The sequence below is a fragment of the Zosterops lateralis genome, assembly GCF_965231275.1.
Source record: "Zosterops lateralis genome assembly, chromosome: 35".
Classification (NCBI taxonomy): Eukaryota; Metazoa; Chordata; class Aves; order Passeriformes; family Zosteropidae; genus Zosterops; species Zosterops lateralis.
Window position 1 is genome coordinate 1388585 of NC_139795.1, and position 24036 is coordinate 1412620.

General features: G+C 57.3%; 4 protein-coding genes across 14 annotated transcripts; 3 read left to right on the forward strand and 1 right to left on the reverse strand.

Annotated features, from left to right (window-relative positions):
- Nucleotides 1-269: 269 nt before the first annotated feature.
- Nucleotides 270-24036, reverse strand: LOC310921509 (class I histocompatibility antigen, F10 alpha chain-like). 8 transcript variants are annotated; one of them, XM_083881650.1, is made up of 8 exons: nt 23937-24036; nt 22724-22987; nt 22060-22335; nt 21571-21843; nt 21382-21489; nt 21249-21284; nt 20615-20654; nt 270-291 (listed from the first exon to the last, which is right to left on the reverse strand). In XM_083881650.1, exons 1-8 carry the CDS (start codon nt 24010-24012, stop codon nt 288-290), a joined length of 1077 nt encoding a protein of 358 aa, XP_083737776.1. In that variant the 5' UTR covers nt 24013-24036; the 3' UTR covers nt 270-287. The 8 variants fall into 8 exon arrangements, with proteins under 8 accessions (XP_083737776.1, XP_083737774.1, XP_083737775.1 ...); XM_083881648.1 differs by having other exon boundaries at nt 20615-20657; XM_083881649.1 differs by lacking the exon at nt 270-291 and adding an exon at nt 7863-7901 and having other exon boundaries at nt 20615-20657.
- On the forward strand, nt 3031-7666 carry LOC310921514 (class I histocompatibility antigen, F10 alpha chain-like). Of its 4 annotated transcripts, none has more exons than XM_083881671.1 (8): nt 3031-3128; nt 3903-4166; nt 5248-5523; nt 5940-6212; nt 6294-6401; nt 6499-6534; nt 6654-6686; nt 7127-7666. In XM_083881671.1, exons 1-8 carry the CDS (start codon nt 3053-3055, stop codon nt 7141-7143), a joined length of 1083 nt encoding a protein of 360 aa, XP_083737797.1. In that variant the 5' UTR covers nt 3031-3052; the 3' UTR covers nt 7144-7666. The 4 variants fall into 4 exon arrangements, with proteins under 4 accessions (XP_083737797.1, XP_083737798.1, XP_083737799.1 ...); XM_083881672.1 differs by having other exon boundaries at nt 7130-7666; XM_083881673.1 differs by lacking the exon at nt 6654-6686.
- On the forward strand, nt 7970-10147 carry LOC310921554 (uncharacterized protein; the record flags this gene model as incomplete). Its single annotated transcript, XM_083881719.1, has 2 exons — nt 7970-7999; nt 8608-10147. The coding sequence occupies 2 exons, from the start codon at nt 7970-7972 to the stop codon at nt 9835-9837; spliced, it is 1260 nt and encodes a 419-aa protein (XP_083737845.1). The 3' UTR covers nt 9838-10147.
- LOC310921513 (class I histocompatibility antigen, F10 alpha chain-like) lies at nt 12212-16790 on the forward strand. Its single transcript, XM_083881670.1, has 8 exons — nt 12212-12319; nt 13221-13484; nt 14507-14782; nt 14959-15231; nt 15311-15418; nt 15516-15551; nt 15671-15703; nt 16143-16790. The coding sequence occupies exons 1-8, from the start codon at nt 12244-12246 to the stop codon at nt 16157-16159; spliced, it is 1083 nt and encodes a 360-aa protein (XP_083737796.1). The 5' UTR covers nt 12212-12243; the 3' UTR covers nt 16160-16790.

Genomic DNA, 24036 nt, shown 5'->3' on the forward strand with positions numbered 1-24036 from the left:
TTTATATTGGAAATACAAAAGAATTTATATTAAACTGTTACAACAAATTTTTATATTGGAACTAATATTTATATTGTAACTGTGCCAAATTTTATATTAAACTGTTACAAGTCACTTTTATATTGTAATTATTGTGACTCATTTTTCTATTGCAACTGGCTCTTCATATTGTAAATTTTACAAGAGACTTTTACCTTGTGACTCTGATAATAAACTTTTGTATTGTAATTATTGGGGGGGGTTTAGGGGGAATTTTGGTGGGAGTTTAAGGGAATTTTGGGTGGATTTTAAGGGCATTTTGGTGAAATTTTAAAAGAATTTTAAAGGGAATTTGGGGTGGATTTTAGGGGAAAAATTCATGTGGATTTTAAGGGGATTTTGGGGGAATTTTAAGGGGATTTTGGTGGAATTTTGAGTGGATTTTGGTGGGATTTTGAGGAGATTTTGGGGGGATTCGGGGTGGATTTTAGGGGGAAATTCTGGTGGATTTTAACAGGATTTTGAGCGGATTTTGGTGGAATTTTAAGGGGATTTTGAGGGGATTTGGGGCGGGAATTTTGGGGGGAATCCTGAGGGGATCTATCGGAATTTCAGCGGGTTTTTTTGAATGGGCGTAAGAGAATTTAAGGGCATTTGGGGGGCATTTCTGGTGGAATTTTGGGAGGATTTGGGGGGAATTTTAGAGAAATTCGGGAGAGATTTTAAAGGGACATTTTGGGGCCGAGGGAAGGGCGGAACTGCCCATAACAAAGATGGCGGCGAAACTTAATCTCGTGAATCTCGCGAGATCCTGCGGGACGAGGGGGACGCACCTATCCGGCCGTATTAGAAATACCCCTGAGGCTGCTGAGGGGTTTTTAAAGTGAATTTGTGCCTTTGAAGGTGGATTTGGAAGTTCTTGGGAAGATCTGGACGTTCCAGTCTGGATTTGAAGCCTGTTTGCCCCGCCAGAGTGAGGGAGGAACTCGGGAAAAGGGCGAAGTGCCCGAGACCAATATGGCGGGGCGGCTTCATGTGTGATCTCGCGAGATTTGCCTCGGGAAGGGGGGGAATGTGCTGCTTGTTTAGGACGAGCCCCTCAGGGGTCTCCAGACTGAATTTGGTGTTTTAATGCTCAATTTTGGGGCTTCTGGGCTGAATTTCGGGGCTTTATGTTGAGTTTGGGGTTTCCGTGCTGGATTTCAAACCTCCGTGCAACGCGCGGAAGTGCCCGAGACCAAAATGGCGGCGGGGCTTCATGTGTGATCTCGCGAGATTTGCGGTTGGCAGGGCTGGATGTTTCGGGCAAAACCCTGAGGGATCTCTAGGCTGGATTTGGGGCTTTAACGATCAATTTGGGGTTTTTTTTGGCTGAATTTCTGAGATCTATGTTGAATTCGGGGTTTCTGAGCTGGATTTGAAGGCTCCGTGCCCCCCCAGCCCGAGAGGAGCTCCGCGGAATGGGCGAAAGTGCCCGAAACAAAAATGGCGGCGTGACTTTATGTGTGATCTCGCAAGATTTGCCGCTAGTTGCCCTGGAATTTTTCGGGTGAGCCCCTGAGGGGTCTCCAGGCTGGATTTGGGGCTTTAAGGCTCAATTTTGGAGTTTTAGGCTGAATTTCTGAACTTTATGTTGAATTTGGGGTTTCCGGGCTGGATCTGAAGCCTCCGTGGAAAGGGCGGAACTGCCCGAGACAAAAATGGCAGCGCGGCTTCTTTTCTGATCTCGCGAGATTTGCCGCTTCTTGTGCTGGGTGTTTTGGGCGAGCCCCTGAGGGGTCTCCAGGCGGGATTTCGGGCTTTAAGGCTGAATTTCGGGGCGTCCAGGCTGAATTCGGGGTTTCCGAGATGGATTTCAGGGCTCCTTTCCCCTGAGAGCGCCGTCGGTGGGGCGGGAATGCCCCAGACCAAGATGGCGGAGGTGGTTCAGGGCCAGAGAGGGCGGTGTCCCGGCTCCCCCCAGAGCGCCCGGGGGCCCTGCAGGCTTTTAGCTGAGTCTGGGGGGATTTAGGCGGAATCTGGGAGTTCGAGGCCGTGTTTGAACTCCCCGGCCCGGCCCGGCCCGTCCGGGGGATCCGGTGGACGGTCGGGCGGGAGTGCCCTCAGCCAAAATGGCGGCGCCGCTTCGCGCCAGAAATGGGCACCTTGCGCTGCGTGAGGGCTCCTGGAGGATGCTCCGAGCTGGATTTGGGCTCTTTATCGTAATTCCGATGCATTTTAGCTCAATTCCGGCGTTTTCAGGCGCATTTCCCCCATTCCCGGCCGGATTACGCGAGAAAAACGAAGTCTCTGAGGAGAGAGACTACAAAGATGGCGGCGCCAGTTTCACTCTCGCGAGATTTGGAGCGGGATTTTAGCGGGCGGCCAATTAGCGGCCGAGTATGGCGGACTCCGGGCGGAAGCGGCGCATGCGCGGTCACCGCCTGCAGCCCCTTAACCCCAATGTAGACCCCCTAATCCCCAATGGAGACCCCCTATACCCCAATGGAGACCCCTTTATCCCCCATGGACACTCCTTAATCCCTTCTAACAGCCCTTATCCCCCTTATCTCCAATGGACACCCCCTTATCCCCCCGTGCACCCTCTTATCTCCTATGGACACCCCCCTGCACCCCCTTATCGGGCACTGAGATTCCCCCGAACCCAAATTTCTGGGCACCAGGACCCCCTTGAACCCCGAATTCCGAGAAGGAAACTCCCCTGAACCCCCATTCCCCACCATAGGACCCCCCTGAACCCCAAATTTCTGAAAGGAAACCCCCTGAACCCCCATTTCTGGGCATGGGGACCCCTGTACTCCCTTCCCCAGCACCGAGACCCCCCTGAACCCCCATTTCTGGGCACCGGGACCCCCCTGTCCCCCCTTTTTTAGCCCCAAACGAATTCTCTGGAATTCCCCGTCCCCTCCCTCGGTCCCTTTCGTTTTCGCGTCCCAACCCGAGAGACCGCGATCTGCCCGGCGACCGGTGACGTCACTCAAACCTCCGGGCGGCGATTGGAGGGTGTGAAATAGCGCGGCCAATGGCGGGGCGGGAGGCGGCTCTGGGGGCGGGGCCGCAGCGGAGCAGCGCGATGGCTCCAGCGCTGGGTCTGGGGGCGCTCTTGGGGCTCCTGGGGCTCCTGGGGGGCCCTGGGGGCGCCACGAGAGGTGAGTGGGGACCCCCAAAACCGGGACCGCCCTGAACTGCAATTCCCGGGCACCGGGACCGCCGTGAGCTTCCATTTCCGGGAACGGGAACCGCCCTGAACCCCCAATTTGGGTGGTGTGACCCCCCTCCATCCCCTTCCCCAGCACCGGGACCCCCCTGTACCTCCTTATCTTGAACTGGGACCCCCCTGTACCCCCTTATCTGACACCGGGACCCCCCTGTACCCCCATTTATGGCACCGAGACCCCCCCTGTACCCCCTTATCCGGCACCGGGACCCCCCTGTACCCCCTGATCTGGCACCGGGACCCCCCTGTACCCCCTTATCTGACAGCGGGACCCCCCTGTACCCCCTTATCTGGCACTGGGATCCCCCTGTACCCCCTTATCCTGCACCAATCCCCCCCTGCACCCCCTTTCCCATCCATCCCACCTTCCCCAATCCCCATAACCCCATTTGCCTTGACTCTGAGACCCCCTGGACCCCCATTCCTGCTTTTCTCAGCCCCCAGCCCCCCGTTTTTCTCTGCATCAAGGACCCCCAATTCTCCTATTCCCAGGTGTCCCCACCTTGTGACCCTCTTTCCTTGGCACTGGGAACCCCTGAGCCCCCATTCCTGTGCACTGGACCCCCTGCACACCCTTTCCTGTCCATCCCACCTCTCCCAGCCCTGCAAACCCTTTCCTTGGCCCTGGGATCCCCAAACCCCTTCCCAGCTCCCCCAGTTTCCTCTTTTATTGATCCATGATCCCCAAATCTCCGTGTCCCCCCAGTTCTCCACTCCCTGCATTACCTGCACGTGGCAGTGACAGAGCCCAGCCCGGGGGTCCCCCAGTACATGGAAATTGGGTTTGTGGATGGGATCCCCTTTGCGCGCTACGACAGCGAGTGGGGCCGGGCGGAGCCACTGACACAGTGGATGAAGGACGGAGCTGAGCCGGAATATTGGGATGGGCAGACCCAGATCAGTGTGAGGAGCCAGCACGTGGATGCCAGGAACCTGAAGACAGTGCAGGACCGGTACAACCAGAGCGGGGGTGAGTGGGGGATCTGTGGGGCTGGGATGGGATCTGTGGGAATCTGTAATGGATCTGGAATGGCATCTGTAGATCTCAGATGTGGATTCACAGGGCTCCAAGGGGCTGAGATGGGGATGCATTAGGCTGGTGTGGGATTTCCTGTGATCCATGGGGTTGGGACATGGATCTGTGGGGCTGGGCTGGGCTCTGTGGGGCTGGGACGGGATCCATGGGGCTGGGCTGGGATCTGTGGAGCTGGAATAGGATCTGTGGGGCCAGGTTGGGATCCATGGGGTTCCATCCCATGGGGTTGGGATGTGCATCCATGGGGTCCAAGGGGCTGGGATGAGGCTCTGTGGGTCTCCATCAGACTCTGGGGCTCCATAGGGTGTAGTGGTGTGGTTTTGGTTTTATCAGTTTTATGTCTGTATTTGTTCCTTGTATTAAGTTCATTTTTATAAGTTGTAATGGTTTGCCCCATGTCACCCATGTTCCCTCATTGGTTTCAGTCCAAACCCCAGTTCTATGTCAGTCAGAAGTTATCCAGCCCCTGGGCCTTGTCTGTCACTTTGGGGTCTCTCCCAAAAGTCTGGAAAGTTCCAGGAAAACCCCCAAGGGATTGGACAAGACTTCAGCTGTCTCCTCACCTGAGTTATTGATTTGTTACAATATATGTCATTTATCCAAAGAGCCATGCCCAGTTGGCCCCTGATTTGTCCCCAGTTAGACCCACCCCTGAGTTCCTCCCCCCAATAAAAGGTGTTCCATTCGGGGGTTCAACAAAAGATTTTTTTCCCTCATTTTTCCCCCGCTGCTTCTGCTGAGGGGTGTCTGCTGGGGCAGATCCCCTGGTGGATAAAGCCAGTGGTTAACCCAGAACAGTCTCCTCTTTTCTCCTGCCGTCGTTGCTTCACTCCTTGGGGCAAACAAGAACTCAGAGGAGTCAGTGAGGTTCATCCTGTTACCGAGCCGTGCCCTCCACTGTGGAGGTGTCAGGGCTGGCCGAGGCAGAGACAGACACCTCAAGAACAGGGCTGGGATGGGGCTCTGTGGGGCTGGGACACAATTCCAGGGGTCTCTGTGGGTACAATCCCCCCAGGTCTCCACACACTGCAGCGGCTTTATGGCTGTGAGCTCATGTCCGATGGGAGTGTCCGTGGTTCTGAACGGTTCGGCTACGATGGGTGGGATTTCATCTCCTTTGATCTGGAATTCGGGAGATGGGTGGCGGCCGACGGCGCTGCTGAGATCACCAGGAGGCGCTTGGAACAGGACGGGACCGTGGCTGAGAGGCAGACGAATTACCTGAGGCACATCTGCCCTGAATGGCTCCAGAAATACGTCGGATACGGGGAGAAGGAGCTGGAGCACAAAGGTGGGTGGGGATTTGGGATTTGGGGATGGAGGATTGGAGAACACGGTAATTCCAGTGGAATTCCATGGGCAGATCTCACCCCCATCCCATTCCCATGGAATTCCATGGGCAGATCTCACCCCCATCCCATTCCTGTGGGAATTCCATGGGCAGATCTCACTCCCATCCCATTCCCATGGAATTCCATGGGCAGATCTCACCCCCATCCCATTCCCATGGAATTCCATGGGCAGATCTCACCCCCATCCCATTCCCATGGAATTCCATGGGCAGATCTCACCCCCATCCCATTCCCGTGGAATTCCATGGGCAGATCTCACCCCCATCCCATTCCCATGGAATTCCATGGGCAGATCTCACCCCCATCCCATTCCCATGGAATTCCATGGACGCCTCTCCCCGTTATCCCATTCCAGAGCCCCCTGATGTCCACGTGTCCGGAAAAGAGGAACACGGGACGCTGATCTTGTCCTGCCACGCCTACGGATTCTACCCCAGGACCATCGCAGTCAACTGGCTGAAGGGGGATGAAATGTGGGACCAGGAGACGGAGTGGGGCGGGATCGTTCCCAACAGCGACGGCACCTTCCACACCTGGGCCAGGATCGAGGCGCTGCCGGAGGAGCGGGAGCAGTACCGGTGCCGGGTGGAGCATCCCGGAATGCCGGAGCCCGGGATCTTCGCTTGGGGTGAGCCTGGCAATGTGGGAATTATTGGGAATTCCCAAACGGGGGTTCCCCTTCCCCTCCTCACCATCCCGCATTTCCCAGAGCCGACATCTGGCGGGAATCTCGCCGTGGTGGTCGCTGTGCCCGTCATCGCTGCCATCCTCATCCTCACTGTCCTCATTGGATTCATTGTCTGGAAGCGCCAATCCGGTAACACACGGGATGGGGGTCGGGAAGGGGCACGGATCCACCCGGCACCGTTCAGGAATCCTGTGCCACTGACGCTGATCCCACTGTTTTTCCACAGGGAGGAGGGACAGGGATGGATACGACAAGGCAGCCGGTGAGTCCCAGTGGTGGATCCAGCTCTGGATCCCCTCTGTGCAGATCCCAGGGTGGATCCTGGGGTTAATCCTGGTCTGTGATCCCTGCTGGGATCTCATGGATCTTCTCTTTTTGCAGTAAGAGATGTGGGAACCAACGGCTCGAGCGCAGGTGTGGAGCGGGATCAGGGTGGGATTCCAGAGGGGGATCGGGGCAGGATGGACAGACTGGGATCAGGGAGGGATTGTGGATCAGAGCAGGGGCCCAGAGCAGGATCAGATGGAATTGGGGAGTGGGATCAGGGCTGGAGTCTGGAGCGGGATCAGGTGGGATGGATGGAGCAGGATCAGGGCTGGATTCCAGACAAGGATCAGGTGGGATGGATGGAGCAGGACTGGGGCAGGATTGGGGTGGGATCAGGTGGGATTGTGGATCAAGGCAGGATTCCAGTGTGGGATTAATTGGGATGGATGGAGCAGGACTGGGGCAGGATTGGGGTGGGATCAGGTGGGATTCTGGAGCAGCTCCTGCTCTCCATGGGGCTCCAGCCAGGCCCATCCTGTGGGCTGGGGACAGGGACAGGGTGACACCGTGACCCTCTCTCATCCCAGCAGGAGTCACTGCCTGAGCAATCCACGGAGCTGGATCCAGCCCCTTCCTCTTCCCAGGAAAGCCGAGAGCTGCCGGCAGAGCTCACCCTGCTGCTCCCACCCACCCCACAGCTCTTGCTAACGCATCAATTTACTCTTTTCCAATGGTTTAAAGCCAAGAACTACGATTATTCTCAATGCTTCAGTTCTGCTGTGAAATTATCCCGCTTTGGGCAATAAACCCTGCTTGGGCAATTGCAGAGTCCCTTGAGCCCCTCAGGGAAAAATCCAGGGCCTCCCCTTGGAGGAACACAGCCCAGAGTCTGCAGCCAGGCTGAGAGAGAAATCTTCCCCCCACAGTGCCCTGTGACACTCTGTGCCCTACCCCAGCCTGGTGTCCCCAGTGCTCCCAGTTCTCCTGTTTCTCCTTTCCCTGCATTCCCATTGGTGATGGTACCCCTGGTGACCGGCCCCGTTGTCCCTTTGGGTCACTGACCTTTGCCCTGCCCTTTGTCCTGCCCAGTGCCCTCAAACCCTTGGTTCCTGACCTCTGTTAAGGGCTGATCTGATTCCTGATCTCCCTTGGCCGTGCTGGAATAAACCTGTGCTGGAATTAATGCTACAAAGGCCCTTCAAAGGGGATTTTGGTGGAATTTTAAGGGAATTTTTTAAGGGGAATTTGCGGTGCATTTTAGGGGAAATTTCAGGTGGATTTGAAGGAATTGTGATGGGATTTTGGTGGAATTTTCGAGGGAATTTGTGGAGGATTTAAGGGGAAATTTTGGGTGGATTTTAAGGGGATTTTGGTGGAATTTTAAGGGAATTTGGAGGGGATTTTAGAGAGAATTTTGGAGGGATTCTGAGATGCGGAAAGACGAGTTTGGGGGGTCCCAGGTGCGGTTGGAAGGGTCTGGGGGGCGTTTGGGGGGTTCTGGAGGGGTTTGGGGGGTCCTGGAGGGGTTTGGGGGGTCCCAGGTTGGATTCGCGGAGAGAGAGAGAGAAAAAGGAAACGAACGGCGCCGAGTCCCGGAGCCGCAAAGATGGCGGCGCCGCCCTGAGGGGGTTTCCCGCCCTGAGGGGGTTTCCCGCCCTGAGGGGAAGGACACGCCCACAGTGGGCGGGGCCAGAGGGGGCGTCATCGCCGGGGACGGGGCGGGGCTTCCGGTGTCCCCACAGTGTCCCCTCCGTGTTTTGGGGGGTCCCAGGTGGGTTTTTGGGGTCCCAGATGGGGTTGGAAGGGTGTGGGGGAGATTTAGGCGCTCCTGGGGTAATTTTGGGGGGTCCCAGGTGGGGTTTGGAGGTCCCAGGTGGGGTTTGGGGGGTCCCAGGTGGGGATTGGGGGCTCCTGCAGGGGTTTGGTGACAAGGGACACAGCGTGGGGGGTGTGGCAGACGGGACGAGGAGGTGACAAAGGGACCCAGGGGACAGCTGAGCCCTGCAGGGAGGGGACAAAGGGGACCCCGGGGACGACACAAGTGCCACCTGCCCTGTCCCCTCCCCAGGTGCTGGAGGCGCTGGTGGCCGTGGTGGCCACGCTGGGCGAGCTGGCGGCCACCGTGACCCGCGGGGACACCGTGTGCCCGGAGTCCCTGAGCCGTCACCTGTTGGGATTCACCAGGACCCTGCAGGACACCCTGAGGCGCCACCTCAGTGTCACCTCCCTGGGCCTCCACAGTGTCACCTCCCTGGGCCTCCTCAGTGTCACCTCCCTGGGCCACCACAGTGTCACCTCCCTCCACCAGCGCGGTGCCACCCCCCTGGGCCAGGCCTTGGCCGCCCTCAAGGCCACCCCGGGTGTCACCTGGGCCGAGGTGACAGCCATGGTGACACCCTGGCTGGACTCGCTGGAGGGGCTCTGGAGGGGCTGGCACCGGGTGTGCTCTGGGGCCGGGGAGCTCTGCAAAACCTGCCTGGACACGGGGCAGGACATGGGGGAGTTCAGCCATGGGGACACCGATGGGGACAGCGATGGGGACAGTGATGGGGACACTGATGGGGACACCGATGGGGACATTGATGGGGACACCCATGGGGACACTGATGGGGACAGCGATGGGGACACTCATGGAGACACTGATGGGGACATTGATGGGGACACTGATGGGGACATTGATGAGGACACCAATAGGGACATTGATGGGGACACTGATGGGGACACCGATGGGGACACCGACATGGACGTTGCTGAGGCCACCACCGAGGACATTGATGAGGACAGTGACGATGACACCAACAAGGACACTAACGAGGACATCAAGGAGGACACCAAGGAAGACACTGATGAGACCACCGGCCTGGCCGGGAACCTGCAGGACAAGACCCTCCCCAGCCGGGAGGGGACAGCTGGGGACAGCCTGGTGTCCCTGCCCTCGGCCACGGCCACCGGGTGGGGACAGGGTGGGGAGGAGGCCCAGGAGCTGCTGCGGCGCTTGAGGGACCTTTGTGAGGCAGCCCAGGTGTCCCCCTGGGAGCTGCACGAGGGGCTCGGGGACACCGGGGACACCTGGGAGGGGACACAGGAGGAGTTGGACAATGACATCGAGTTCCTGGTGGCCGCAGTGGAGGAGTTTGAGCAGCTGTGGGAGGGCAGTGCCCGCCTGGCCACGTGTCACCTGCTGGGGACACTCGGGGACATCGAGAGGCTCCTCTCTGGTGGCCCTGGTGGCCCCACAGTGGCCGACTGGTCCCAAAGTGCCATTGGGGACATCCCGAGGCTGCTGGGGGGACAGTGACGTCACTGGGGACATCGCCGGTGTCACTTGTCACCTCCCCAGGTGGGATTTGAGATGAATTTGGGGAATTTTCTGGGAATTTTGATTGAGGCTGTCCCAAACCCTGATGGTTATATTTTATGTTATTTTTATATTTTAATATAAATTATCTATAATAATGTTATTTATAGTAATTTATATTATTATATTATATAATATTAATATAAAATCAGTGTTATATCCCAGGCCTTAAAGAAATATTAAAATACAAATTGCCCAATGCCCAAATGCTTTTATATTGTAAATTATTGCAACTAATTTTTATTTTACGTTTATTAAAACTAACTTTTATATTATAACTTATAACTTTTATATTTTAACTCTTGCAGCTGAGTTTTATATTGGAACTATAAAATAATTTATATTAAATTGTTACAACGAACTTTTATATTGGAATTGACTTTTATAGTGGAACTGTTACAAATTTTATATTAAACTATTACAAGTCACTTTTATATTGTAATTATTGTGACTCATTTTTCTATTGCAACTGACTCTTCATATTGTAAATTTTACAAGAGACTTTTACCTTGTGACTCTGATAATTAACTTTTGTATTGTAATTATTAGGGGGGATTTTAGGGGGAATTTTGGTGGGATTTTAAGGGAATTTTGGGTGGATTTTGATGGAATTTTGGTGGAATTTTAATTTACGGGGATCTGAGGGTATTTGAGCAGGATTATTTGGGATGGATAATAAGAAAATTCCAGGGAACTTTCAGGGCATTTCTGTTGGTATTTTGGGTGGATTCCGGTGGAATTTTGGGAGGATTTTGGGGGAATTTTGGGATAATTTGGAAATTTCAAAGGGAAATTTCTGGGCCAAAGGAAGGGCGGAACTGCCCATAACAAAGATGGCGGCGAAGCCTCATCTCGTGAGATCTCGCGAGATTCTTAGGGACGAAGTTGGGGAGGCACCGGCCCGGCCGTACCAGACAGAGCCCCTGAAGCCGCTGAGGGGTTTTTAATGTCAATTTGTACTTTTGAAGGTGGTTTTGGAAGCTCTTGGGAAGATCTGGGCGTTTCAGTCTGGATTTGAAGCCTGTTTGCCCCGCCAGGGCAAGAGGGGACGGCGAGAAGAGGGCGGAAGTGCCCGAGACAAAAATGGCGGTGCGGCTTCATGTGTGATCTCGCGAGATTTGCGCAGGTTGTGCTGGATGTTTTTGGCGAACCCCTGAGGAGTCTCCAGGCTGGATTTGGGGCTTTAAGGCTCAATATTGGGGTTTCCTCGTTGCATTTCGGAGCTTTATGTTCATTCTGGGCTTTCTAGGCTGGATTTGAAGGCTCCGTGCCCCGCCAGCCTTAAGGGGGTTCCGGAGAACCCGAGACCAAAATGGCGGGGCAGCTTCATATGTGATCTCGCGAGATTTTCTGCAGGTAGTGCTGGATGTGTTTAGGGCGAGCCCCTGACGGATCTCCAGGCTAGATTTTGGGGATTTGGGATCAATTTCGGGGGTGTTTAGCTGAATTTCTGAGCTTTTTATTGAATTTGGGGTTTCCGGGCTGGATTTGAAGGTTCCTTCCCCCGACAGCCTGAGAGGAGCTCCGTGCAACGTGCGGAAGTTCCCGAGACCAAAATGGCGGGGCTGCTTCATTTGTGATCTCGCGAGATTTGCCGCTGGCTGTGCTGCTTGTTTGGGGCGAGCCCCTGAGGGATCTCCAGGCTGGATTTGAGGGCTTAAGGCTCAATTTTTGGGTTTTTAGGGTGAATTCCGGGACTTTATGTTGAATTTGGGGTTTCCGGGCTGGACTTGAAGGCTCCCTGCCCCGCCAGCTCGAGAGGAGCTCCGTGGAAAGGGCGGAAGTGCCCCAAAACAAAATGGCGGCAGAGGCTTTAGTGGGATCTCGCGATATTTGCCGCTGGTTGTGCTTGTTCTTTAAGGCGAACCCCTGAGAGGTCTCCAGGCTGGATTTGGGGCTTTAAGGCTCAATTTCGTGGCTTTTAGGCTGAATTTGGGGGTTCCGAGCAGGATTTGAGGGCTCCTTCCCCCTCCAGCCTGACGGGAGCGCCGTGGGTCGGGCGGGAATGCCCGAGACCAAAATGGCGGAGGTGGTTCAGGGCCAGAGCAGGAGGTGTCCATAGCACCGGGACCCTCCTGAACACCCATTTCTGGGCACCGGGACCCACCGTCTCCCCTTTTCCAGCCCCAAATGAATTCTCTGGAATTCCCCGTCCCCTCCCTCGGTCTGTTTCGCTTTCGCGTCCCAACCTGCGAGACCGCGATCGGCCCGGCGACCGGTGACGTCACTCAAACATCGGGCGGCGATTGGCGGGTGTGAAATAGCGGGGGGGCTTCCGGTGTCCTCTCCAGTGTCCCCTCCGAGCGGGGGGCGGCTCTGGGGGCGGGGCCGCAGCGGAGCACCGCGATGGCTCCAGCGCTGGGTCTGGGGGCGCTCTTGGGGCTCCTGGGGCTCCTGGGGGGCCCCGGGGGCGCCACGAGAAGTGAGTGGGGACCCCCAAAACCGGGACCGCCCTTAACTGCAATTCCCGGGCACGGGAACCGCCCTGAACCCCCAATTTGGGTCCTGTGACCCCCCTCCATCCCCTTCCCCAGCCCGGGACCCCCCTGTACCCCCTTATCTGGCACTGGGACCCCCCTGTACCCCCTTATTTGGGACTGGGACCCCCCTGTACCCCCATTCCTGCCTTTCCCAGAGCCCAGACCCCCCAATCTCTGCGTCCTCCCAGTTCTTCACCCTGTGCATGGGGGTCCCAGGGGGCCTGGAAGGGTCCCTGGGGGCCTGGGAGGGTCCCAGGGAGGATTCTGGGCTCTGGGACCCCCCTGAATTTCCATCTCTGGGCACAGGGACCCCCCTGCACCCCCTTATCCTGCACCAATCCCCCCCCTGCACCCCCTTTCCCATCCATCCCACCTTCCCCAATCCCCATAACCCCCTTTTCCTTGGCACTGAGACCCCCTGGACCCCCATTCCTGCTTTTCTCAGCCCCTTTCCTCTTTTCTGCATCAAGGACTCCCAGTTCTCCTATTCCCAGGTGTCCCCACCTTGTGACCCTCTTTCCTTGACCCTGGACCCCCTGGACCCCCTTTCCTGGGACTGGGGATCCCCTGGAACACCCATCCCACCTCTCCCAGTCCCTGCACCCCCTCCCCAGCCCCTCCATAACCCTGGACCCCCCTGACCCCCCATTCCTGGACACTGGACCCCCCTGAGCCCCCATTCCTGGACACTGGACCCCCCTGCACACCCTTTCCTGTCCATCCCACCTCTCCCAGCCCTGCAAACCCTTTTGTTCGCCCTGGGATCCCCAAACCCCTTCCCAGCTCCCCCAGTTTCCCCTTTCACTGATTCCTGAACCCCCCAAATCTCTGCGTTCCCCCCAGTTCTCCACTCCCTGTATTACCTGCAAGTGGCAGTGACAGAGCCCAGCCCGGGGGTCCCCCAGTTCATGTCCATTGGGTTTGTGGATGGGATCCCCATCACACGCTACGACAGCGAGCGGGGCCGGGTGGAGCCGCTGACACAGTGGATGAAGGACGGAGCTGAGCCGGAATATTGGGATAGGAACACCCAGATCAGTGTGAGCAACCAGCACGTGAATGCCAGGAACCTGAAGATAGTACAGGAGCGGTACAACCAGAGCAGGCGTGAGTGGGGGATCTGTGGGGCTGGGATGGGATCTGTGGGGCTGGGATGGGATCTGTGGGGCTGGGATGGGATCTATAGATCTCAGCTGTGGATTCACAGGGCTCCAAGGGGTTGAGATGGGGATCCTTTAGGATGGTATGGGATTTCCTGTGATCCATGGGCTTGGGACATGGATCCGTGGGGTTGGGCTGGGCTCTGTGGGGCCAGGTTGGGATCCCTGGGGTTCCATCCCATGGGGTTGGGATGTGCATCCATGGGGTCCAAGGGGCTGGGATGAGGCTCTGTGGGTCTCCATCAGACTCTGGGGCTCCATAGGGTGTAGTGGTGTGGTTTTGGTTTTATCAGTTTTATGTCTGTATTTGTTCCTTGTATTAAGTTCATTTTTATAAGTTATAATGGTTTGCCCCATGCACCCATGTTCCCTCATTGGTTTCATCCCAACCCCAGTTATGTGTCAGTCAGAAGTTTTCCAGCCCCTGGGTCTTGTCTGTCACTTTGGGGTCTCTCCCAAAAGTCTGGAAAGTTCCAGGAAAACCCCCAAGTGATTGGACAAGACTTCAGCTGTCTCCCCACCTGAGTTATTGATTTGTTACAGTGTGTGTCATTTATCCAGAGAGCCAGACCCCCTTGGCCCCTGATTTGTCCCCAGTTAGACCCACCCTGGGTTCCTCCCTCCAATAAAAGGTGTTGCATTCGGGGGTTCAAAAGGATTTTTTTCCCTCGCTTTTCCCCCGCTGCTTCTGCTGAGGGGTGTCTGCTGGGGCAGATTCCCTGATGGATAAAGCCAGTGGTTAACCCAGAACAGTCTCCTCTTTTCTCCTGCCATCGTTGCTTCACTCCTTGGGGCAAACAAGAACTCAGAGGGGTCGGTGAGGTTCACCTGCTACCGAGCCGTGCCCTCCACTGTGGAGGTGTCAGGGCTGGCCGAGGCAGAGACAGACACCTCAAGAACAGGGCTGGGACGGGGCTCTGTGGGGCTGGGACACAATTCCAGGGGTCTCTGTGGGTACAATCCCCCCAGGTCTCCACACCAGGCAGCGGCTTCGGGGCTGTGAGCTCATGTCCGACGGGAGTGTCCGTGGATCCTACCGGAATGCCTACAATGGGCAGGATTTCATCTCCTTTGATCTGGAATCCGGGAGATTCGTGGCGGCCGACGGCGCTGCTGAGATCACCAGGAGGCGCTGGGAACAGGACGGGACCGAGGCTGAGAGGCAGATGAATTACCTGAGGCACGTCTGCCCTGAATGGCTCCAGAAATACGTCGGATACGGGGAGAAGGAGCTGGAGCGCAAAGGTGGGTGGGAATTTGGGATTTGGGATTGGAGGATTGGAGAACACGAGAATTCCTGTGGGAATTCCATGGGCAGATCTCACCCCCATCCCATTCCCATGGAATTCCATGGGCAGATCTCACCCCCATCCCATTCCCATGGAATTCCATGGACGCCTCTCCCCGTTATCCCATTCCAGAGCCCCCTGATGTCCACGTGTCCGGAAAAGAGGAACACGGGACGCTGATCTTGTCCTGCCACGCCTACGGATTCTACCCCAGGACCATCGCAGTCAACTGGCTGAAGGGGGATGAAATGTGGGACCAGGAGACGGAGTGGGGCGGGATCGTTCCCAACAGCGACGGCACCTTCCACACCTGGGCCAGGATCGAGGCGCTGCCGGAGGAGCGGGAGCAGTACCGGTGCCGGGTGGAGCATCCCGGAATGCCGGAGCCTGGGATCTTCGCTTGGGGTGAGCCTGGCAATGTGGGAAATTGGGAATTCCCAAACGGGGGTTCCCCTTCCCCTCCTCACCATCCCGCATTTCCCAGAGCCGACATCTGGCGGGAATCTCGCCGTGGTGGTCGCTGTGTCCGTCATCGCTGCCATCCTCATCCTCACTGTCCTCATTGGATTCATTGTCTGGAAGCTCCAATCCGGTAACACACGGGATGGGGGTCGGGAAGGGGCACGGATCCACCCGGCACCGTTCAGGAATCCTGTGCCACTGAGGCTGATCCCACTGTTTATCCACAGGGAGGAGGGACAGGGATGGATACGACATGGCAGCCGGTGAGTCCCAGTGGTGGATCCAGCTCTGGATCCCCTCTGTGCGGATCCCAGGGTGGATCCTGGGGTTAATCCTGGTCTGTGATCCCTGCTGGGATCTCATGGATCTTCTCTTTTTGCAGTCAGAGATGTGGGAACCAACGGCTCGAGCGCAGGTGTGGAGCGGGATCAGGGTGGGATTCCAGAGGGGGATCGGGGCAGGATGGACAGACTGGGATCAGGGAGGGATTGTGGATCAGAGCAGGGGCCCAGAGCAGGATCAGATGGAGTTGGGGAGTGGGATCAGGGCTGGAGTCTGGAGCGGGATCAGGTGGGATGGATGGAGCAGGATCAGGGCTGGATTCCAGACAAGGATCAGGTGGGATGGATGGAGCAGGACTGGGGCAGGATTGGGGTGGGATCAGGTGGGATTGTGGATCAAGGCAGGATTCCAGTGTGGGATTAATTGGGATGGATGGAGCAGGACTGGGGCAGGATTGGGGTGGGATCAGGTGGGATTCTGGAGCAGCTCCTGCTCTCCATGGGCTCCAGCCAGGCCCATCCTGTGGGGTGGGGACAGGGACAGGGTGACACCGTGACCCTCTCTCATCCCAGCAGGAGTCACTGTCTGAGCAATCCACGGAGCTGGATCCAGCCCCTTCCTCTTCCCAGGAAAGCCGAGAGCTGCCGGCAGAGCTCACCCTGCTGCTCCCACCCACCCCACAGCTCTTGCTAACGCATCAATTTACTCTTTTCCAATGGTTTAAAGCCGGGAACTACGATTATTCCCAATGCTTTTGTTCTGGTGTGAAATTATCCTGCTTTGGGCAATAAATCCTGCTTTGGGCAATAAATCCTGCTTTGGGCAATAAATCCTGCTTGGGCAATTGCAGAGTCCCTTGAACCCCTCAGGGAAAAATCCAGGGCCTCCCCTTGGAGGAACACAGCCCAGAGTCTGCAGCCAGGCTGAGAGAGAAATCTTCCCCCCACAGTGCCCTGTGACACTCTGTGCCCTACCCCAGCCTGGTGTCCCCAGTGCTCCCAGTTCTCCTGTTTCTCCTTTCCCTGCATTCCCATTGGGGATGGTACCCCTGGTGACCGGCCCCGTTGTCCCTTTGGGTCACTGACCTTTGCCCTGCCCTTTGTCCTGCCCAGTGCCCTCAAACCCTTGGTTCCTGACCTCTGTTTAGGGCTGATCTTTGTTCCTGATCTCCCTTGGCCGTGCTGGAATAAACCTGTGCTGGAATTAATCCTACAAAGGCCCTTCTTGCCTCTCCTTGCTGAGCTGAGCCGTGGTGTGTGTGGTGTGTGGACTTGACTTCAGGCCTGGCCCGAATTCCCCCCAAGGGCCTTTTCCACAGGAGATGCTTCTTGGGAACTGGGCAGCAGCAACCACCATCCAACCCCACATTGCTGCAGGGAATAAATCCCAGTGCCCTCCTCCAGGGCCCGGCAGTTCCTCTCTGGGAGTCAGGAGTGGGGATGGGGACAGTGGGGACAATGGAGACAGGGATGGGGACACCAGGAGCAGGGTGGGGACACCAGGAGCAGGGTGGGGACAATGGAGACAGGGATGGGGACAGTGGGGACAATGGAGACAGGGATGGGGACAATGGAGACAGGGATGGGGACACCAGGAGCAGGGTGGGGACACCAGGAGCAGGGTGGGGACACCAGGACTGGGATGGTGTCAGAGTCTGTCCAAGGATGTGATTTGCCCCACAACTGTCTCCAATGGTTGAGGACTGACATCCCAGACTCTGAAGGAGCCCCTGGCCTGGCTGAGGTGGGACGTTTGCCAAGTCTGGGAGGACTGGAATTGCATCTCCATGAGAACGGAGTGCAGGGACAATGGGACTGGTCACAGTGGGCTGAGCCGAGGCTGCCTGTCCAAACTGCTCTGTCCGTGCCAGAGGTGGGGTTTGGAGCTTGTTCTGAGCACCAACCTCAACACAGGTGGTTCCCTTTGGCTCTGTCCTCTCACTTTGGTCCTTTTGGCCCCTCTGTCACTGTCCCAGGTGGGATTTGGGGCGTCCCAGGTGGGGTTTGGGGGCTCCTGGGGAGGTTTGAGAGTCCCAGGTGGGGTTTGAGGGGTCTCAGCAGGAGTTTGGGGGGTCCTGGAGGGGTTTGGGGGGTCCCAGGTGGGATTCGCTGAGAGAGAGAGAGAGAGAAAAAGGAAACGAACGGCGCCGAGTCCCGGAGCCGCAAAGATGGCGGCGCCGCCCTGAGGGGGTTTCCCGCCCTGAGGGGAAGGACACGCCCACAGTGGGCGGGGCCAGAGGGGCGTCACCGCCGGGGACGGGGCGGGGCTTCCGGTGTCCCCACAGTGTCCCCTCCGTGTTTTGCGGGGTCCCAGGTGGGTTTTTGGGGTCCCATATGGGGTTGGAAGGGTCTGGGGGAGATTTAGGGGCTCCTGGGGTAATTTTGGGGGGTCCCAGGTGGGGTTTGGGGGGGTCTGGGTGGGGGGTTTCGGGGGTCCTGAGGAGGTTTTGGGGGCGTCGCCGGTGGGGTTTGGAAGTTCCACCTGGAACCCCCCAAACCCCTCCAGGACCCCCCCCAAACACCACCTGAGACCCTCCAAATCCCACCTGGGACCCTCAAACCCCTCCAATACGCCTCGAACAACCCTCAGGATTCCCCAAACCCGGACTCAGACTCCCCTAAAACCCACTTGGGATTCTCCAAACCCCACCTGGGACCCTCCAAACCCCTCCAGGACGCCCCAAAACCCCCCAGGACCGCCTAAACCCCCTCAGGATCCCCCAAACCCCCTCAGGACTCCCCCCATCCCCCCGGCCCCTACCCCCGTCATGCGCCGCAGTTTTTCTCCTCGGGCCTCCTCTCCTCGGGCCCCGCCGGGGAAGTCCCCGGGCCGCTCCGGGAGGGCGAACATGGTCGATGGGAACTCGGAGGGGACACGGGCGGCAGGAGAAGGAGCCCGGAGCGGGATTCGCGGAGAGAGAGAGAGAGAGAGAGAAAAAGGAAACGAACGGCGCCGGGTCCCGGAGCCGCAAAGATGGCGGCGCCGCCCTGAGGGGGTTTCCCGCCCTGAGGGGGGGGACAGTGACAGAGGGACCAGAGTGACCAGAGTGAGGGGACAGTGACAAAGGGACCAAAGTGAGGGGACAGTGACAAAGTGACCAAAGTGTGGGGACAGAGCCAAAGGGAACCACCTGTGTTGAGGTCGGTGCTCAGAACAAGCTCCAAACCCCACCTCTGGCACGGACAGACCAGTTTGGACAGGCAGCCTCGGCTCAGCCCACTGTGACCAGTCCCATTGTCCCTGCACTCCGTTCTCATGGAGATGCAATTCCAGTCCTCCCAGACTTGGCAAACGTCCCACCTCAGCCAGGCCAGGGGCTCCTTCAGAGTCTGGGATGTCAGTCCTCAACCATTGGAGACAGTTGTGGGGCAAATCACATCCTTGGACAGACTCTGACACCATCCCAGTCCTGGTGTCCCCACCCTGCTCCTGGTGTCCCCATCCCTGTCTCCATTGTCCCCATCCCTGTCTCCATTGTCCCCATCCCTGTCCCCATTGTCCCCATCCCTGTCTCCATTGTCCCCATCCCTGTCCCCATTGTCCCCACTGTCCCCATCCCCACTCCTGACTCCCAGAGAGGAACTGCCGGACCCTGGAGGAGGGAACTGGGATTTATTCCCTGCAGCAATGTGGGGTTGGATGGTGGTTGCTGCTGCCCAGTTCCCAAGAAGCATCTCCTGTGGAAAAGGCCCTTGGGGGGAATTCGGGCCAGGCCTGAAGTCAAGTCCACACACCACACACACCACGGCTCAGCTCAGCAAGGAGAGGCAAGAAGGGCCTTTGTAGGATTAATTCCAGCACAGGTTTATTCCAGCACGGCCAAGGGAGATCAGGAACAAAGATCAGCCCTAAACAGAGGTCAGGAACCAAGGGTTTGAGGGCACTGGGCAGGACAAAGGGCAGGGCAAAGGTCAGTGAGCCAAAGGGACAACGGGGCCGGTCACCAGGGGTACCATCACCAATGGGAATGCAGGGAAAGGAGAAACAGGAGAACTGGGAGTGTTGCCCGATCCCGAGAGAAAACACAAACCAACAGAGTGTCAGTTTATGCGGTGCTTTATTCAAAGGCCCTGGGGGCCTGAGGACTAGCATACCAAGTCAGTGTCCCAAGCTGATTACAAAAGATGCTCATCTTTTAAACCTTTGTTACAAGTCTTACTTCATCAGCCTTCATGCAGTTTCCTACATACTTCACTTCAAACATTCACATTCATCTTCTAGACAACCTTTCTAACGGTTATAAATTTTGCATGCTTGCTTTAGCTAAAATTAAGGTTAATTTTCAAAGCTTAACTCCCACCACAGAAAACATTTTATTGGTAACAATGTAATCATATTTCACGAGTAATCTGTATATCTGTATGTACTATATGCTCTACTAAGCCCTTTAAACATCGTTCCTTACATCAGCAGATTCTCAGGCCTCATTTCTCAGGTTTGGTTCCCATGGGCCTGCACCAGGAACCAACTCCTTAGCCTGACTACGGCTAACGGAGGCCTTATGGCAACAGGAGCACTGGGGACACCAGGCTGGGGTAGGGCACAGAGTGTCACAGGGCACTGTGGGGGGAAGATTTCTCTCTCAGCCTGGCTGCAGACTCTGGGCTGTGTTCCTCCAAGGGGAGGCCCTGGATTTTTCCTTGAGGGGTTCAAGGGACTCTGCAATTGCCCAAAGCAGGATTTATTGCCCAAAGCAGGATTTATTGCCCAAAGCAGGATTTATTGCCCAAGCAGGATTTATTGCCCAAAGCAGGATTTATTGCCCAAAGCAGGATTTATTGCCCAAGCAGGATTTATTGCCCAAAGCAGGATTTATTGCCCAAGCAGGATTTATTGCCCAAAGCAGGATTTATTGCCCAAAGCAGGATTTATTGCCCAAAGCGGGATAATTTCACACCAGAACAAAAGCAGAGATAATGCTCGTAGTTCTTGGCTTTAAACCATTGGAAAAGAGTAAATTGATCGGTTAGCAAGAGCTGTGGGGTGGGTGAGAGCAGCAGGGTGAGCTCTGCCGGCAGCTCTCGGCTTTCCTGGGAAGAGGAAGGGGCTGGATCCAGCTCCGTGGATTGCCCAGGCAGTGACTCCTGCTGGGATGAGAGAGGGTCACGGTGTCACCCTGTCCCTGTCCCCACCCCACAGGATGGGCCTGGCTGGAGCCCATGGAGAGCAGGAGCTGCTCCAGAATCCCACCTGATCCCACCCCAATCCTGCCCCAGTCCTGCTCCATCCATCCCAATTAATCCCACACTGGAATCCTGCCTTGATCCACAATCCCACCTGATCCCACCCCAATCCTGCCCCAGTCCTGCTCCATCCATCCCACCTGATCCTTGTCTGGAATCCAGCCCTGATCCTGCTCCATCCATCCCACCTGATCCCGCTCCAGACTCCAGCCCTGATCCCACTCCCCAATTCCATCTGATCCTGCTCTGGGCCCCTGCTCTGATCCACAATCCCTCCCTGATCCCAGTCTGTCCATCCTGCCCCGATCCCCCTCTGGAATCCCACCCTGATCCCGCTCCACACCTGCGCTCGAGCCGTTGGTTCCCACATCTCTTACTGCAAAAAGAGAAGATCCATGAGATCCCAGCAGGGATCACAGACCAGGATTAACCCCAGGATCCACCCTGGGATCTGCACAGAGGGGATCCAGAGCTGGATCCACCACTGGGACTCACCGGCTGCCATGTTGTATTTATCCCTGTCCCACCTCCCTGTGGAAAAACAGTGGGATCAGCGTCAGTGGCACAGGATTCCTGAACGGTGCCGGGTGGATCCGTGCCCCTTCCCGACCCCCATCCCGTGTGTTACCGGATTGGAGCTTCCAGACAATGAGTCCAATGAGGACAGTGAGGATGAGGATGGCAGCGATGACGGACTCAGCGACCACCACGGCGAGATTCCCGCCAGATGTCGGCTCTGGGAAATGCGGGATGGTGAGGAGGGGAAGGGAAACCCCCGTCTGGGAATTCCCAATAATTCCCACATTGCCAGGCTCACCCCAAGCGAAGATCCCGGGCTCCGGCATTCCGGGATGCTCCACCCGGCACCGGTACTGCTCCCGCTCCTCCGGCAGCGCCTCGATCCTGGCCCAGGTGTGGAAGGTGCCGTCGCTGTTGGGAACGATCCCGCCCCACTCCGTCTCCTGGTCCCACATTTCATCCCCCTTCAGCCAGTTGACTGCGATGGTCCTGGGGTAGAATCCGTAGGCGTGGCAGGACAAGATCAGCGTCCCGTGTTCCTCTTTTCCGGACACGTGGACATCAGGGGGCTCTGGAATGGGATGGGGGTGAGATCTGCCCATGGAATTCCATGGGAATGGGATGGAGGTGAGATCTGCCCATGGAATTCCATGGGAATGGGATGGGGGTGAGATCTGCCCATGGAATTCCATGGGAATGGGATGGGGGTGAGATCTGCCCATGGAATTCCCACAGGAATTACCATGTTCTCCAATCCTCCATTCCCAAATCCCAAATTCCCACCCACCTTTGCGCTCCAGCTCCTTCTCCCCGTATCCGACGTATTTCTGGAGCCATTCAGGGCACTCGTGCCTCAGGTAATTTGTCGAATCCTCAGCCTCGGTCCCGTCCTGTTCCAAGCGCCTCCTGGTGATCTCAGCAGCGCCGTCGGCCGCCGCGAATCTCCCGGATTCCAGATCAAAGGAGAGGAAATCCCGCCCATCGTAGCCAAACCGTTCAGAACCACGGACACTCCCATCGGACATGAGGTCACAGCCGGCAAGCCGCTGTACAGTGTGGAGACCTGGGGGGATTGTACCCACAGAGACCCCTGGAATTGTGTCCCAGCCCCACAGAGCCCCATCCCAGCCCCTTGGACCCCATGGATCCCCAACCAAATCCCATGGGAGGGAACCCCAGGGATCCCAACCTGGCTCCACAGATCCCATTCCAGCCCCATGGATCCACAAGCCAGTCCAATGGATCTCAACCTGGGCCCACAGATCCAATCCCAGCTGCACAGATTGCATTCCAGCCCTATGGAGCCCCAGAGTCTGATGGAAACCCACAGAGCCTCTTGCCAGCCCCTCGGAGCCCCAGGGATCCACAGCCCAACCCCATGGGGTGGAACCCCAGGGATCCCAACCTGGTCCCACAGATCCCAGCCCAGCCCCACAGATCCCCCCACTCACCCCCGCTCTGGTTGTACCGGCCCCGCAGTATCTCCAGGCTCCTGGCATACGCGTGCTGGTTCCCCACATTGATCTGGGTCTGCTCATCCCAATATTCCGGCTCAGCTCCGTCCTTCATCCACTGTGTCAGCGGCTCCACCAGGCCCCACTCGCTGTCGTAGCGTGTGATGGGCATCCCATCCACAAACCCAATGGACATGAACTGGGGGACCCCCAGGCTGGGCTCTGACACTGCCACTTGCAGGTAATGCAGGGAGTGGAGAACTGGGGGGACACGGAAATTTAGGGGGTCATGGATCAATGAAACGGGAAACTGGGATGGGGGATGCAGGGGGGGATTGGTGCAGGACAAGGGGGTGCAGGGGGGTCCCAGTGTCCAGAATCCCCCCAGGAATCCTCCACAACCCACCAGGGACCCTCCCAGGCCCCCTGCGACCCCCCATGCACAGTATGCAGAACTGGGGGGATGCAGAGATTGGGGGGTCTGGGGGTGTCCAAGGGTCAGGAAACAGAACCGGGAGAGCCAGGGAAGGTCCGAGGTTCAAGGAAGGGACTGGGAGAGGCAGGAATGGGGGTCCAGGGGGTCCCTGGGTCAGGGAAAAGGGCGGGTCTGGGGTCTGGGAAAAGGGGGATGCCCGAAAAGAGGGTGCAGGGGGGTCCCGGTGCCCAGAAATGGGGGTACAGGGGGGTCTCGGTGTCAGATAAGGGGGTACAGGGGGGTCTCGGTGTCAGATAAGGGGGTACAGGGGGGGTCTCGGTACCAGATAAGAGGGTACAGGGGGGTCTCGGGGCCAGATAAGGGGGTACAGGGGGGTCTCGGTACCAGATAAGAGGGTACAGGGGGGTCTCGGTACCAGATAAGAGGGTACAGGGGGGTTTCGGGGCCAGATAAGTGGGGTAGAGGGGGGTCTCGTTACCAGATAAGGGGGTACAGAGGGGTTCCGGGGCCAGATAAGGGAGTACAGGGGGGTCCCGGGGCCAGATAAGAGGGTTCAGGGGGGTCCCGGGGCCAGATAACGGTGTACAGGGGGGTCCCGGTGCCAGATAACGGGGTACAGGGGGGTCCCAATGCTGGGGAAGGGGATGGAGGGGGGTCACAGCACCCAAAGTGGTTCAGGGGGGTTCCCGTTCCCGGAAATGGAAGTTCACGGCGGTCCCGGTGCCCGGGAATTGCAGTTAAGGGCGGTCCCGGCTTTGGGCGGTCCCCACTCACCTCTCGTGGCGCCCCCAGGGCCCCCCAGGAGCCCCAGGAGCCCCAAGAGCGCCCCCAGACCCAGCGCTGGAGCCATCGCGCTGCTCCGCTGCGGCCCCGC